At 42.2% G+C, this 16,984-nt stretch overlaps 1 protein-coding gene across 5 annotated transcripts in view; it reads left to right on the top strand.

Moving 5' to 3' along the window:
• tenm1 (teneurin transmembrane protein 1) overlaps window positions 1-16,984 on the top strand; it is a 539,174-nt gene that overhangs the window by 454,664 nt on the left and 67,526 nt on the right. For all 5 annotated transcript variants that reach the window (XM_067997123.1, XM_067997125.1, XM_067997124.1 and 2 more), the window contains one exon: window positions 15,938-16,304. In XM_067997123.1, coding sequence (XP_067853224.1) covers window positions 15,938-16,304 — 367 coding nt within the window. The remainder of the gene's footprint in view (window positions 1-15,937; window positions 16,305-16,984) is intronic.

A 16,984-nucleotide genomic window follows, 5' to 3' on the forward strand; every position in this document is an offset into this window, starting at 1 on the left:
GTGGCCGAGCCGATGTCACGCATTTTACACTATCGCCAAAAGATTACCCCCATTGACTTTATGCAGTCTGTTTACCTAGTTAATGTCTTTCCATGAATTCTTTCTCTAAAAATTTAGATGCTTAGCCTATTCCAAACCAGAGAACAATTAATTTGAATTCCATGACCTGCAACTTATTTCTTTAGCTGATTTCTACTCATCTAATTATAATGTTTACTTCTTCCCCCACCTTAGCTTTGAAAAATACAGTGGGGTAATTTTGACTGTGCAATAGTGTCAAATGGGTGATAGCAAATCAGCAGCCTGTTTTACATCTCTGGAAATAAAAAATTAGGGGAGATATATACACACAACAGATTGCCGATTTGTTATCACCCATCTTACGCTATCACACAAAGTCAAAATCTTCCCCAACAAACTGTAGAATCTTCCAGGAATATTCCCCAGAACTGTCAATTAATACATACAATCTCACAAACTCTGCTAATTGGTAATACATCTTCAAATGAAATAAGTATTGTTTGTGCTGAACTAAAAAAGTGTAAGAAACTGGCTGAAGGAAAGGAAGCAGTGGGTATTTGTTTGGAGAGCACTCAGTGGAGTGCTTAAAGGTATCCTGTGCTAAAACCCTACTGTTCATAATTTATATCAACAATTTGGACTTAGAAACTGGATGCAAAGTTGCCAAGCTCACAGGAAGATGAGTCATAGAACTTAAGTATAACAAAAGCAAAATACTGCGGATTCTGGAAATCTGAAATAAAATCAGAAAATGCTGGAAATACTCAGCAGGTCTGGCAGCATCTGTGGAGAGAGAAACAGAGTTGCCGTTGATGACCTTTATTCAGAACTGAAGAAGAAGGTACTATACATTTGAAGAAAAACTGAACGGGATACATACTTCATGAATGATCAGGAAGAGCTGAAGGAGAGGCAGGGGTGTTAGTGGACTCACCATTCAACATGTCAAGTCACTGAGAACAGCAATTAAAGCAAATAAAATGCTGAACAGGAATGCTAAAATCACTGGAATATGTCACAGCAGGTTTTTCTGAAATTGTACAGTGCTCTAGCCAGACCACACACTGAGTACTGTGTTCAGTTTTGGTCAACAAGACAAACACTGAAGAGATCCATGAGGCTGATCCCCAGCATGAGACCGAACACAGAATACCAGAGAAACTGGGCTCTTTAATTTTGAAAGGTGACTGAGAGGGTGGAACCTTATATATTACATGGTACAGAAAATGTAAACCATGACCGTATGAATAAATAGGCTCTGTTAGTTGTTGCAGTGAAGATGATGCCTTTCTATCGGCAGAAATTGATTTACAACATATAGGTATCAATGCTTTAAATTATTTATTTATTAAATCAGTTAATTTCTTATAAGCTGCAATATAAAAGTTAATGCTACACTCAAATATGGTGGAATAGCAGATCCCTCCCAGCAACATAACATTTTCAAGTATGGTTTCTGTTATTGACAAATGTGACATTGATCTATTCAACATGTTGGACTTTTTTGGTATTCAAGTTGGCTTTCATTAAGATAGCACCAATTAGCTACAAATTGCTGGACAAGCCAAAGGGAATATCAGGCAATGTGCTTTTCCTGTTATTTCTTGTTGAGACAATATTGCAGTATTAACAATATCAAGTAGGTATGCTTTAGCTGCTCCCGACTGGTGGCCAAGTGGTCTTCAGAGATCTGTTGCTTTCTTTCCATCTCCAAATTCTAATCTTTTGAATTAAGACAATAACGTGATACTGTACAACTGGGGTCAAACTTAATATGAAAGCATCCCATGTCTTGTCTTATAGATTTTATCTCCAGGCATTTATTCATTACTTTTACAATATCCTGATTTTGTCATAACCTGGTGGTATTGAAGTTGGGCATAGGAACAGGAGTAGGCCATTCAATTAGATCAAGGCTGAACTGTATCTTAACTCCAGCAACCCACTTTGGTTCTGCAACCCATAAAGCCCTTGCCTAACAAAAATCTATCAATCTCAGTTTGGAAATTTTCAATTGACCGAGCCGCAACACCGCAACAGCTTTCTGAGGGGGAGGTGGGGGGGTGAGGGGGAGGTGGGGGGGTGGGCGGGAAGTGTTCCAGATTTCCACTACCCTTTGTGTGAAGTGCTTTTCAACATCACCCCTGAACAGCCGAGCTCTAATTTTAAAAAGGTCCCCCTTGTTCTGGACTCTTCCACCAGAAGAAATAGTTTCTTTCTATTTACCCTATCAAATCCTTTAAATCATCTTAAACTCCTCAATTAGATCACCACTTAATCTTCTATATTCAAGGGAATACAAGCCTAGTCAATGTAACCTGTTCTCATAATTGAACCCTTTTAGCCCTAGTACCATTCTGGTGAATCTGCACTGCACCCCCTCCAAGGTCAATATATCCTTCCTGAAGTGCAGTGCCCAGAATTGAATGTGTACTCCAAATGAGGAGTAACCATAGCTCTGTGCAGCTGTAACATAACTTCCAACACGCCATTAGCCTTTTTAATTATTTTTTGTACCCGTCCAGCAGCTTTTAGTGATTTCTATACTTGGCCCCCTAAATCTCTCCACGCATCCACAATTCCTAGCTTCTCCCCATTTAGAAAATGCTCTGGTCTATCTTTAGGTCCAAAGTGGATGACCTCACACTTTCCCACATTGAACTCCATCTGCCACAGTTGTGCCAACTCAATTAATCTATCAATGTCCCTTTGCAACTTGAGGAAAGAAAATGGCAGAGGACTTCAAAATTAAATCATACACTAAGCTTTGCTGAACTTTCAAATATCAATATTCCTGTAGTGTTCATTCAGCAGGGGCATGTTTAACACTTCCTAACAGGAGCTGTTGGATAGTGATCAGGAAAGGGAACCTTGAATTATTTTATCATTTTTGTAATTGAGTGGAAATGAGCTCACCTATCACTAAACCAGTGGAAATCAAATAACTCAGCATAGACCAAGAATCAAACCTGGGACCTTTCTGGTCAAAATGGTTCAGTACTGCACTGGGCATTGTATTATCTTCTGAGCTAAAGGTAGGTTTCAATGTTAGTAAGTATCTATACATTTTCAGTGTAGGTGGACAACCACAGAATTACAAAGAAATGTTTTGACTTTGGATTACTTTGAGTTGTTATAAATGTTTTTTTTTGGGTCATGACTGCAACCCAGTTTTATTTCTGGGTTTAACTTGGCGCGTAAAAGTACAGGCTTCCCACTAGGAATGCAAAGTCTGAAGATTTTGCAGTTGTGACCCAAAAAAACAACTATATTCAACTCCCACCTGCCCCCAACACACCCATTCTTGGAGGTTAAAATCACCCCCTATGAAACCAGCTGCACTAGAATACCCATCAGGGAGATTAGCATATGAAGCAGCGCTAAAGATAATAGCTTCATTTTCTTTGGGTCACCTAAGGATAGGAACTTAAGTACACATTTATCTATATTTAATTTTCGTAATTGTTTTATTTGTCCTTAAAACATTCTCTACTATGGGGTGTCTCATTGAAGTATTTAACTCCAACACATCAAAACTAGCATCTGGTCTAGTCTGAGTGCACAACCAGTTTAACTGACCAATCAAGCTTCGTAATTGCTCTGTTTCTTCTTTAGATATATCACCACCTTTCTGTGATGGCCTAGTAAGATTCACCGGGATGGGAGTCATTCTAAATAGGACTGTTGATTTAAAGTTAAATTAGACCCACTCTGCTTAATATCTAAATATATTTAAAAGTCCCACAGGCCCGACCCCTAATTTTAAATTCTACTCTAATCTTCTTAATAACAAAATGTTTCAAATTCCACATTACCACCCCATAAGAAATCACCATGAAGATGCTTGAACATTTTCCATTATGATACCAATAAAACATTGCAGGATCTGATTTTAGTTGAACACAACCTATTTTCAGCAAAACAGATCTCACTGAAAAATACCATACCCTGGAAGGATTATTCAGGCCATAGATGTATTTGTTTAGTTTCCATAATTTTCCTTCCGCACCTGATGCCTTTTTAGGTGTTTCAGAAACACTTCTCTCTGAAAAGTATCACCTTGCAGAAATGCGGCTTTTATGTCAATTGACATACACTCCCATGAATATGTTATCAAGAACCAAAAAGATTTTTAAGATTACTTTTCCAGCAGTGGGAGAATATACTCCAACATCTGTATCACCCAGTTTCTTTTCAAAACCCCCAGCTACCAACCTCTCTTTAGCCTTATAAGTCCTATCTGCAAGGACTTTCAGTACAAACCCATCAATGCGACAAAGCTGGTTGACCTTATCTGTTACCTCAGAATAAACTCCAAATTTTTTCCAACTATCTAACTCCCTTTGTTTTGCCTCTCTTACTCATTTATCCTCAAGTTTATTGGCAGCCACCAAAACTTCATGATCATGAGGACTTCTGCTTCCAGTTCTGTTGCATAACAGTTCTGTGGTCTTTGTTTCATTGTCTGACCTAGTCAAGCTACACCTTCTATTTCCACTTTTATGTCTGTAGGGGCTACTACTGCAAAATCTCCTGCTTTCATCTCTAATTAGCAATCGTTTTCTGACATGAGATTCACTTCCAGACTCTATCACTACTTGTACTCTGCTTTCATACCCTCCACTCTTTTACCCTATTCAACCAGTCCATGGACCTCACTTCATAACCATCATCCTCAACATTCAACCAATATCTAAACCTACTAGTAGCTTTGCCTACACATCCAAAAATTGTCAATCCCTCCATTCATTAGTCCCTTCTGGAACATATGTTGCCTGTGTACCCACTTTGCGTAATTGTTCTTTGGATGTGATAGCTCTGTAATGTGTATCTTGATCATTGACATTACCACTGTCCAGCCCTTGATCTACCTCAGGAACCTCATCAAAAAAATAATGAACATCTGAGGCACAAGCCTTGTTTACTTCTATCAACTGCTCAGAGTCTGAGAATATATAATTAATTCCAATTAATAATGAGGCATTAACCATAACAATTTTTTTTTATTCGTTCATGGGATGTGGGCATCACTGGCGAGGCCAGCATCTATTGCCCATCCCTAATTGCCCTTGAGAAGGTGGTGGTGAGCTGCCGCCTTGAACCGCTGCAGTCCGTTTGGTGAAGGTTCTCCCACAGTGCTGTTAGGAAGGGAGTTCCAGGATTTTGACCAAGCGACGATGAAGGAACGGCGATATATTTCCAAGTCGGGATGGTGTGTGACTTGGAGGGGAACGTGAAGGTGGTGGTGTTCCAATGTACTTGCTGCTCTTGTCCTTCTCGGTGGTAGAGGTCGCGGGTTTGGGTGGTGCTGTCGAAGAAGCCTTGGCGAGTTGCTGTAGTGCATCCTGTGGATGATCCACACTGCAGCCACTGTGCGCCGGTGGTGAAAGGAGTGAATGTTTAGGGTGGTGGATGGGGTGCCAATCAAGCGGGCTGCTTTGTCCTGGACGGTGTTGAGCTTCTTGAGTATTATTGGAGCTGCACTCATCCAGGCAAGTGGAGAGTATTCCATCACACTCCTGACTTGTGCCTTGTAGATGGTGGAAAGGCTTTGGAGAGTCAGGAGGTGAGTCACTCACTGCAGAATACCCAGCCTCTGACCTGCTCTTGTGGCCACAGTATTTATGTGGCTGGTCCAGTTAAGTTTCTGGTCAATGGTGACCCCCAGGATGTTGATGGTGGGGGATTCGGCGATGGTAATGCCGTTGAATGTCAAGGGGAGGTGGTTAGACTATCTCTTGTTATAGATGGTCATTGCCTGGCACTTGTCTGGCGCAAATGTTACTTGCCACTTATCAGCCCAAGCCTGGATGTTGTCCAGGTCTTGCTGCATGCGGGCTCGAACTGCTTCATTATTTGAGGGGTTGCGAATGGAACTGAACACTGTGCAATCATCAGCGAACATCCCCATTTCTGTCCTTATGATGGAGGGAAGGTCATTGATGAAGCAGCTGAAAATGTTTGGGCCGAGGACACTGCCCCGAGAAACTCCTGCAGCAATGCCCTGGGTCTGAGATTATTGCCCTCTAACAACCACTACCATCTTCCTTTGTGCTAAGTATGACTCCAGCCACTGGAGAGTTTTCCCCCTGATTCCCATTGACTTCAATTTTACTCGGGCTCCTTGGTGCCACACTCGGTCAAATGCTGCCTTGATGTCCAGGGCAGTCACTCTCACCTCACCTTTGGAATTCCGCTCTTTTGTAATGTTTGGACCAAGGCTGTAATGAGGTCTGGAGCCGAGTTGTCCTGGCGGAACCCAAACTGAGCATCGGTGAGCAGGTTATTGGTGAGTAAGTGCCGCTTGATAGCACTGTCGACGACACCTTTCATCACTTTGCTGATGATTGAGAGTAGACTGATGGGGCGGTAATTGGTCGGATTGGATTTGTCCTGCTTTTTGTGGACAGGACATACCTGGGCAATTTTCCACATTGTCGGGTAGATGCCAGTGTTGTAGCTGTACTGGAACAGCTTAGCTAGAGGTGCAGCTAGTTCTGGAGCACAAGCCTTCAGCACTACAGCTGGGATGTTGTCGGGGCCCATAGCCTTTGCTGTATCCAGTGCACTCAGCCATTTCTTGATATCACATGGAGTGAATCGAATTGGCTGAAGACTGGCTTCTGTGATGATGGGGATTTTGAGAGGAGGCCGAGATGGATCATCCACTCGGCACTTCTGGCTGAAGATGGTTGCAAACGCTTCAGCCTTGTCATTTGCACTCACGTGCTGGACTCCGCCATCATTGAGGATGGGGATGTTTGCAGAGCCTCCTCCTCCCGTTAGTTGTTTAATTGTCCACCACCATTCACGACTGGATGTGGCAGGACTGCAGAGCTTTGATCTGATCCATTGGTTGTGGAATCTCCTAGCTCTGTTGCTTCCGCTGTTCGGCATGCATGTAGTCCTGAGTTGTAGCTTCACCAGGTTGGCACCTAATTTTTAGGTACGCCTGGTGCTGCTCCTGGCATGCTCTTCTACACGCCTCATTGAACCAGGGTTGATCCTCTGCCTTGTTGGTAATGGTAGAGTGAGGAATATGCCGGGCCATGAGGTTACAGATTGTGCTGGAATACAGTTCTGCTGTTGATGGCCCACAGTGCCTCATGGATGCTAGATCTGTTCTGAATCTATCCCATTTAGCACGGTGGTGGTGCCACACAACACGTTGGATGGTGTCCTCAGTACAAAGACGGGACTTCATCTCCACGAGGACTGTGCGGTGGTCACTCCTACCAATACTGTCATGGACAGATGCATTTGCGACAGGTAGATTGGTGAGGACGAGGTCAAGTAAGTTTTTGCCTCGTGTTGGTTCGCTCACCACCTGCCGCAGGCCCAGTCTGGCAGTTATGTCCTTTAGGACTTGGCGAGCTCAGTCAATAGTGGTGCTACCGAGCCACTCTTGGTGATGGACATTGACGTCCCCCACCCGGAGTACATTCTGTGTTCTTGCTACCCTCAGTGCTTCCTCCAAGTGGTGTTCAACATGGAGAAGGACTGATTCATCAGCTGAGGGAGGGCGGTAGGTGACAATCTGCAGGAGGTTTCCTTGCCCATGTTTGACCTGATGCCATGAGATTTCATGGGATCAGGAGTCAATGTTGAGGACTCCCAGGGCCACTCCCTCCTGACTGTATATCACTGTACCGCCACCTCTGCCATGTTGGACAATTACAGTCTTATGATGACTTATTACCTTACCAACGCCTTTTCATTCCCTATGACCCTCTGTTTTACAGTATACTAAATCTCCTGAATTGAACTTTCTCTCGTGGTCCAATACTATGCCTTTGTACGCTACGAATTCTGATAACTCGGCCTTGATAAAAGCCTGTCGCCCTGCATGCATAACATTTAAATGCTCAGGAAAAAATGGCACGAATAGTACCTTCTCAAGCAGAAGGATTATCACAAAGAACAGAAGGTAATTTGGGATTGCGCCCATAGACTAGTTGGTGAGGACTATATCCTCCAATTATCCAAAGAAAATTCTTTGCATGAACTGCTCATGCTAGGGCAGTTGACAATTTACACTCTGTTCGATCAGCCAAAATTTTATGCACCAACCTATCAAACACAGCATGATTCCTTTCACAAAGCCCATTGCTAAAAGGGCTCTCAGCTGCTGTATTATGTTCATATTCTCACACATATCTCTGAACTCCGCATTAGTGAACTCACTTCCATTATCAGTCAAAAACTTTGCTGGTGTCCCAAGTCCAGTCCCTATCCATTTCTCCATAATTTTTAATTGAGAATAACCACCTTCTCCTTACTATATATTAGTGGAGAAATATTAAATCTCGTAGCCAGTTCAATACATTATAAGATGAAAATATTTCGGTCTTTGTCCCATACCTTTAGATCCATGGCAACTATCGTTAAAGTCATATGCTAATGGAACACTTACAATAGGACATGGTGGTGTCCGTCTATACTTCTTACAGTGCTCACTAATCTCTATTAGGCTCGTATACTCATCAACTACACCTGCATCTTTTAGCGGGATTTTTAAATGTTGATAAGTAGGGTGGGCAAATTGTCTATGCAACTTTAAGACAGTTGCTTTTTTTCCTCTTATCCGTATCGCCTGATGCCATTAATACTTGCCTAACACGCTGATGAGAAACATCAGGTTTTATTAAGGGGATACAATAATGCCCTGACTGGGTGAACTGCAAATCAACTGATTTCCCAAAAATAATTGCCTCATCGTGTTCCATAAAGTTTCATTTTTGCCTTTTTCAAGGAAGGTTTACCCAAAAGCATAGGTATCTCACTAGAGACTACATCCGTACTTATAAAATGGCTTAATCCAGCTATCTTACATGGAATTACTACTAGAGTGTCCTCAAGGTGTTGTCATCTCCAAACCTAAAACATGTAGAACTTTTATATTCCTTAACCCTACTTTGATCCTCACTACTTAGTGAATCAAGAGAACATTTTAACCAATCTACCCCGTATACAGTTGAAGTACATGCACGAGCATCACACAATTGAAGGAATCCTTGACTAATACGTTCACCACAGGATTAAAACTAGTGACCAGTATAATCTGTACACATTCATCATTATCTTCATCCTCTTCCTCAGAATTACTTTCTTCATGCATCATTTCACAGACCCTGTGTCTTCACTCTGGCAATTCACCTTAATGATACCTAGAGTCACACCTAAAAGCATCTATTGATTTTTTTTTTTCCTTGGTCATTCCTGGAATTCAGTCACCCGTTATCACTGTCCCAATTTTGTCTTCTGTTGCTATAACTGGATTTGCTGTTCCTGCTTTCATCACCAATCTAGCTGTCTTTAATCCTGCTGTCATATTGACAGCTGCATCCGGTTTCTTGAAAATTTTGAAACCTGGTCTGGCACCTGCACTTAATATCTGAAATATTTTGAAAACTGGTAACCATCGAATCTTCCATTCTTTGTGTCACATCAGAAGGCCTCATTTGTTCCATGAAAGCTGAAAGGATTTTTTTTAAGACTGCAGACATTTGATTCAACAGAGTCTCCTTTTCCAAGAATGGGAAATCAGTTAGGACCAGTTGCCTGTCCATATGAGACACCTTAGCGCAATCTAGTAATTGAAATGCTAGTACCAATCCAGGGATTTCCAATTTGAACTTTGTCCACCTTTTGTACAATTTGTTAAAGTCCATGATATACTCTTCCATTGAATGACCATCTATTTTCCAAAATTTGTCAAATGCTGACCAGGCCTCATAGGCACTTAACAGGTCATCTGTCGTATAGATTTGATCCAGAAATTCTATTAGAAAGGTTAAACTTCAGCATTATCCAAAAGATCTGCATCCATCTCAGAAAATACCTTACTTTGTTCGAAAAGTGACAACACCAAGGCTATGCCTTGTTTTCTCTTTGGCAGAGTTCATAACTTGTGTCCACATATCAACCTCATTCCTCCACTGGTCATACATTTCAAAGTCCGAGAATATCAGTGGGAAATCATACCTCAACGATTTAAATTTAAAAGTGGCCATTTTCCACAATGGCCACTAGGCTTTCAAGTTTTTCTTCTTTATGTCCAAAAAAAATTGTAGTTTCCAACCTCTACCTTTAGGCAACCATCCTCTGCTACCCTGTTATAAATGGGAAGCCATGTGGTGAAGGATAGCTTACTAGAGCCTGGCCTTTAGTTGTTTTCAAGCTTTTATTATTCATAGAACTCACTCACTATAAGCTCTCATATTAAAAAGTAGACAGGAGAGTCCCCAATTGATACCCACCACCTGAATACAATTAATGCTCATTGATATAAATCATACAATTAACTCCTGTTAGGGTTCTACAACTTTTTTTGTGTGTGTGTTTAGGCCCCCTTATATAAGAAGTGGGGGGTTAGGGTGTTTTTCTTTTCAAAAACCAAAATTCAAACCAAATAAACAAAGTCGTGGGCTGGAGTGCATCCTGGACCGAGATAATAAAATTATAATTTGACACTTATTTTGCGTTTATTGGTTTTCTGCACATGAAAGAAGAAAAATAAACAAACAAAATCAAATAATTTTATTGTATTGATCGAGGATGCACTCCAGTTCCTGTGGGCGCCCATCGGTCACGGAAAGCCTCAAGCATACTGGCAAGTTTGATGATCAGTCTACTCCATGCTTTCCAGGCAATGCAGAGGTGCATGGTACTAGCCCCTGAAGTTACATCTATCCATTACATTATCTAGCTATGGTGTTCTTTGCCTTTTCTTGCTGTATCACTGTCAACTTTTCCAGACAGCAGCAACGCAACTTTTTGTGACTCCAGAGTGATGTGCTTGTAGAATGCAATTCTTCTTTTCATAATCAGTCAACAACAACAACAACAACAACAACAACAACAACAACAGCTTGCATTTATATAGCACCTTTTAATGTAGTAAAACATCCCAAGGCACTTCACAGGAGCATTATCAAACTAAATTTGACACCGAATCACATAAGGCGATATTACAACAGGTGACCAAAAGCTTTGTCAAAGAGGTAGGTTTAAAGGAGGAGAGAGAGGCAGGGAGGTTTACGAAGGGAATTCCAGAGTTTAGGGTCTAGGTAGCTGGAGGTACAGTCACCAATGGTGGAGCGATTAAAATCGGAGATGCGCAAGAGGCAAGAATTGGAGGAGCGCAGTGATGTCGGGGTTGTAGCGCTGGAGGAGGTTACAGAGATAGGGAGGGGCGAGGCCATGGAGGGATTTGAAAACAAGGATGAGAATTTTAAAATCAAGGCTTTCCCAGACCGGGAGCCAATGTAGGTCAGCAAGCACAGGGGTGATGGGTGATCAGAACTTGGTGCGAGTTAGGATATGGGCAGCAGATGTTTGGATAAGTTCAAGTTTATGGAGGGTGGACGATGGGGGGCCAGCCAGGAGAGCATTGGAGTAGTCAAGCCTAGAGGTGACAAAGCAGGGATGAGGATTTCAGCAGCAGATGAGCTGAGGCAGGGGTGGGTGATGTTACAGAGGTGGAAGTAGGCAGCCTTGGCAATGGAGTGGATATATGGCCAGAAGCTCCTCTCAGGGTCAAGTAGGATGCCAAGGTTGTGAACGGTCTGCTTCAGCCTCAGACTGTGGCCAGGGAGAGGGATGGAGTTGGTGGCTAGGGAACTAAGTTTGCAGCAGGGACCGAAAACAATGGCTTCAGTCTTCCCAATATTTAGTTGGAGGAAATTTTTGCTCACTGACGAGCAGGGTACAAATCAAAGACTGTGGAGGGGTCGAGGGAGATGGTGGTAAGGTAGAGCTGGGTGTCGTCAGCGTACACGTGGAACCTGCGGTTGTGTTTTCGGATGATGTCACTGAGGGGCAGCATGTAAATGAGAAATAGGAAAGGGCCAAGGATAGATCCTGGGGGACTCCAGAGGTAACGGTGTGGGAGCGAGAAGAGAAACCATTGCAGGTGATTCTCTGGCTACAACAGGATAGATAAGAATGGAACCAGGCGAGGGCAGTCCCACCCAGCTGCACGACAGAGGGGAGGCGTTGGAGGAAGATGGTGTGCTCAACCGTGTCAAAGGCTGCAGACAGGTTGAGAAGGATGACCTGTTCTCTCTTGCACTGCTTCAAAGGCCCTGTCATTAGTCAGTCTTCATTTTCAGTCTATTTCTGATGCACAGTGACTCAAATGCCTCTAGTCTTCTGCTTTCTTCAATGTTCAAAAGGTCGGTTTCTGCATCCATACAATGCTATTGAGCACACATAACACTTAAGCTTTCAGGGATGGATTTTCTGCCCATTGATAATGAATGAGCTGTTAATCTAAGACTACCTCTTATCCACAGCTTAATTTTACAATTACACAGAAACTGCTTCATCTTGTTAAATGCCATTTTTGTAATTTCTATCCTCTGTTTAACTTCATTTCTTATTTCAACCATTATTAGGTGACCGAAGTGAACATCAGCTTGCTCTATTTCCATATTTTTCACATAGCTCAATATATTTGTGCCTACACATGCATGATATAACTACAAATTTAAATTTTTTTGGTGGATTTTCGGACAATTCACAGTAAGTCCCATATGCAGCACACCACATAGTGGGATAAACATAGTGAGAGAGGAAGTATTAAAGGTTTTAGCATCTTTGAAAGTAGATAAATCACCAGGCCCAGATGAAATGTATCCCAGGCTGTTAAGAGAAGCAAAGGAGGAAATAGCAGAGGCTCTGACCATCATTTTCCAATCCTGCAGGCTACAGGCATGGTGCTGGAAGATTGGAGGACTGCTAATGTTGTACCATTATTTAAAAAGGGAGAAAGAGATAGAACAAGTAATTATATGCCAGTCAGTCTAATCTCAGTGGTGGGCAAATTAATGGAATCAATTTTGAGGGACAGCATAAATCGTCATTTAGAAAGGCACGGGTTAGTCAAGGACAGTCAGCATGGATTTGTTAACGGAAGGTCGTGTCTGATTGAATTTTTTGAGGAGGTAACAAGGAGGTTCGATGAGAGTAATGCATTTGATGTCGTCTACATGGATTTTAGCAACGCTTTTGACAAGGTCCCACCTGGCAGATTGGTCCAAAAAGTTAAAGCCCATGGGATCCAAGGGAAAGTAGCTAGTTGGATCCAAAAGTGGCTTAGTGGCAGGAAGCAAAGGGGAATGGTTGATGAGTGTTTTTGCGATTGGAGGGCTGTTAGCAATGGGATTCCACAAGGCTCAGTACTCGGTCCCTTGCTTTTTGTGGTATACATTAATGATTTGGACTTGAATGTGGGGGGCTTGATCAAGAAGTTTGCAGGTGATACAACAATTGGCCACGTGGTTGATAGTGAGGAGGAAAGCTGTAGACTGCAGGAAGATATCAATGGACTGGTTAGGTGGGCAGAAAAGTGGCAAATGGAATTCAATCCAGAGAAGTGCGAGGTAATGCATTTGGGGAGGGCAAACATGGCAAGGGTGTACACAATACTTGGGAGGATACTGAGAGGTGTAGAGGAACAAAGGGTCCTTGGAATGCATGTCCACAGATCCCTGAAAGTAGCAGGACAAATAGATAAGGTGGTTATGAAGGCATACGGGATACTTTCCTTTATTAGCCAAGGCATAGAGTATAAGAGCAGGGAGGTTATGCTGGAATTGTATAAAACATTGGTTAGGCCACAGCTTGAGTACTGCGTACAGTTCTGGTCACCACATTACAGGAAAGATGTGATTGTACTAGAGAGGGTACGGAGGAGATTTACGAGAATATTGCCAGGGCTGGAGAATTTTAGCTATGAGAAAAGATTGGATAGGCTGGGGTTGTTTTCTTTGGAACAAAGGAGGCTGAGGGGAGATTTAATTGAGAAATATAAAATTATGACTGGACTAGATAGAGTGGATAGGGAGGATCTATTTCCCTTAGCAGAGGGGTCAGTGACCAGGGGGCATAGATTTAAAATAATTAGAAAGATTAGAGGGGAGCTAAGGGAAATTATTTCACCCAGAGGGTGGGTGGAACTCACTGCCCGAAAGGGTGGTAGAGGCAGAAACCCTCAACTCATTTAAAAAGTATTTGGATGTGCGCTTGAAGTGCCATAACCTACAAGGCTACGGACCAAGTACTGGAAAGTAGGATTAAGCTGGATAACTCTTTTTCAGCTAGCATGGACACGATGGGCTGAATGGCCTCCTTCTGTGCCGTAACTTTCTATGACCACCAAGGTTGAAAAGAGTAAAAGAGACAAGGTAAATCATGAAGTCATAATTTGGTGACACCAAGCTTAGTTTTAAAATATCTGAAGATTGTAGGAGAAATTAAAGATTCAAATGAAAAGAAAGAAGTTTTTCCATTGAAAAGGACATTAACTCAGATGCTAGTCCAGAACATAAATTGCCATTCCATCATGGTACAAAGCCAACTGTGCTGGAGCCACAAGGATGGAATCAGACTTGTGTGAACAAGCTGATTTAAATCACTAATCGCTTTGTGCCCTAAAGAAACTCGAGAACCATAATCTGATTAACTTGATCTGAACTGCTTACAATCTCTCACTCTGGATGGCAATACATTTTCTTGCTTCTGTAATACAAGTCATGTCTAGAAATTGGATGCTTGTTGCCTTTAAAGTACATACCACTTTCTGCTCTATCTTTCATTTGGAAACCAACTGCCTCATCCATTCCAAGCAGTGCTTAGCGTTAAGAGTGTAACAGTTATTCAAATAAACTCAGTAAGGTTAAGATCCATACAGTATCAGTGTTTCCAGAAGTCTTGTGCCTGATGCTTGTGTATCAGTCCAAGGTAGGAATGAGGATTTGGAGAGAATATTGTACAGAAATAAATATTTGAAGCTAATTAAAAGATTTATGAACAAATAGTCAAAGAAAATTATAGTCAATGGCTTCCCTCTTAAGCTGTCCCACTAAAAAAAAAATTCCACTGTTTGCCTTTGCTCAAATACATATCAAGAAATTGGACAGCAAATTTGCTGTTCTTAGACAGTCTATTATCATAGAATCATAGAAGTTTACAACATGGAAACAGGCCCTTCGGCCCAACATGTCCATGTCGCCCAGTTTATACCACCAAGCTAGTCCCAATTGCCTGCACTTGGCCCATATCCCTCTATTCCCATCTTACCCATGTAACTGTCCAAATGCTTTTTAAAAGACAAAATTGTACCCGCCTCTACTACTGCCTCTGGCAGCTCGTTCCAGACACTCACCACCCTTTGAGTGAAAAAATTGCCCCTCTGGACCCTTTTGTATCTCTCCCCTCTCACCTTAAATCTATGTCCCCTCGTTATAGACTCCCCTACCTTTGGGAAAAGATTTTGACTATCTACCTTATCTATGCCCCTCATTATTTTATAGACTTCTACAAGATCACCCCTCAACCTCCTACTCTCCAGGGAAAAAAGTCCCAGTCTATCTAACCTCTCCCTATAAGTCAAACCATCAAGTCCCGGCAGCATCCTAGTAAATCTTTTCTGCACTCTTTCTAGTTTAATAATATCCTTTCTATAATAGGGTGACCAGAACTGTACACAGTATTCCAAGTGTGGCCTAACTAATGTCTTGTACAACTTCAACAAGACATCCCAACTCCTGTATTCAATGTTCTGACCAATGAAACCAAGCAAGCTGAATGCCTTCTTCACCACCCTATCCACCTGTGACTCCACTTTCAAGGAGCTATGAACCTGTACTCCTAGATCTCTTTGTTCTATAACTCTCCCCAACGCCCTACCATTAACGGAGTAGGTCCTGGCCCGATTCGATCTCCCAAAATGCATCACCTCACATTTATCTAAATTAAACTCCATCTGCCATTCATCGGCCCACTGGCCCAATTTATCAAGATCCCGTTGCAATCCTAGATAACCACCTTCACTGTCCACGATGCCACCAATCTTGGTGTCATCTGCAAACTTACTAACCATGCCTCAAATCCAAATCATTGATCTTTGCAGGTGCGCCTTGAATGGCCGACTGACCTGGCAGTCAACCCCATCGATAATTCCCTCTACGTGCTTGACAACAACATTGTGCTGCAGGTCTCAGAAACTAGTCGTGTACGGATTGTTGCAGGCCGGCCTATCCACTGCCAGGTACCAGGCATCAACCATTTCCTCATGAGCAAGGTGGCCATTCACTCCACTCTGGAGTCAGCCAGAGCCATTGGTGTTTCTCACAGTGGGGTACTTTACATAGCGGAGACGGACGAGAGGAAGATCAACCGTATACAGCAGGTCACTACCAACGGCGAGATCTTCATATTTGCTGGCATGTCAACGGAATGTGACTGCAAGATCGACCCCAACTGTAACTGCTTCTCAGGTAATGCTGTATTCAGTCGAGATTTGTCCAAAAACCACAGTTTGCCGGCACGGACTCGATGGGCCGAATGGCCTCCTTTCGTGCTGTAACCTTTCTATGATTGTAATCCAGTGATTAATGATGTTCACTTGTGCGTCAGTTGAATGATCTGATTGGCTGAAAGGTACTTTCCAGTTGAGTAACGTCCACCTGAGTGGACATTTCAGTTTTGGAACTGGCTACTCAATAATTCTGATAATTGAAAACTATACAGTAAAAGATAACTTTTCAAACATGTTTACAACAAAATAATGTGCACATACCTTTTCACCCACATGGAAATTGGAAACATTCTTCCAGTCCAGTTACAGAATTCTCAATTTTCACTCTAAATAAACTTTGCTCCACCAGAGTTCCTGCCTATATAGCATGATGATTGAGCCATGTTGTTCTCTTGTCTCTAAACCCCAATCTCTGTTCCATTCCTCCTTCCTCCCCATTTTGGACTTCACAAAAGGTGAAAACCTTATAGCACAGTTCTTTCTTACGGTCAGTTCAAGTTTATTAATGATTACATGATAGTGTATGATATTAGACTGGAATCACCTATAGGCAGTGATATAACACATGACTGTGTACCTTTTATAAAAAAAAGTATTAATAAAGGGATTACTCAGAGGCAGAAATTTGCGTAGGGTGGA

The sequence above is a fragment of the Heptranchias perlo genome, chromosome 15, assembly GCF_035084215.1.
Source record: "Heptranchias perlo isolate sHepPer1 chromosome 15, sHepPer1.hap1, whole genome shotgun sequence".
NCBI classification, from domain to species: Eukaryota; Metazoa; Chordata; class Chondrichthyes; order Hexanchiformes; family Hexanchidae; genus Heptranchias; species Heptranchias perlo.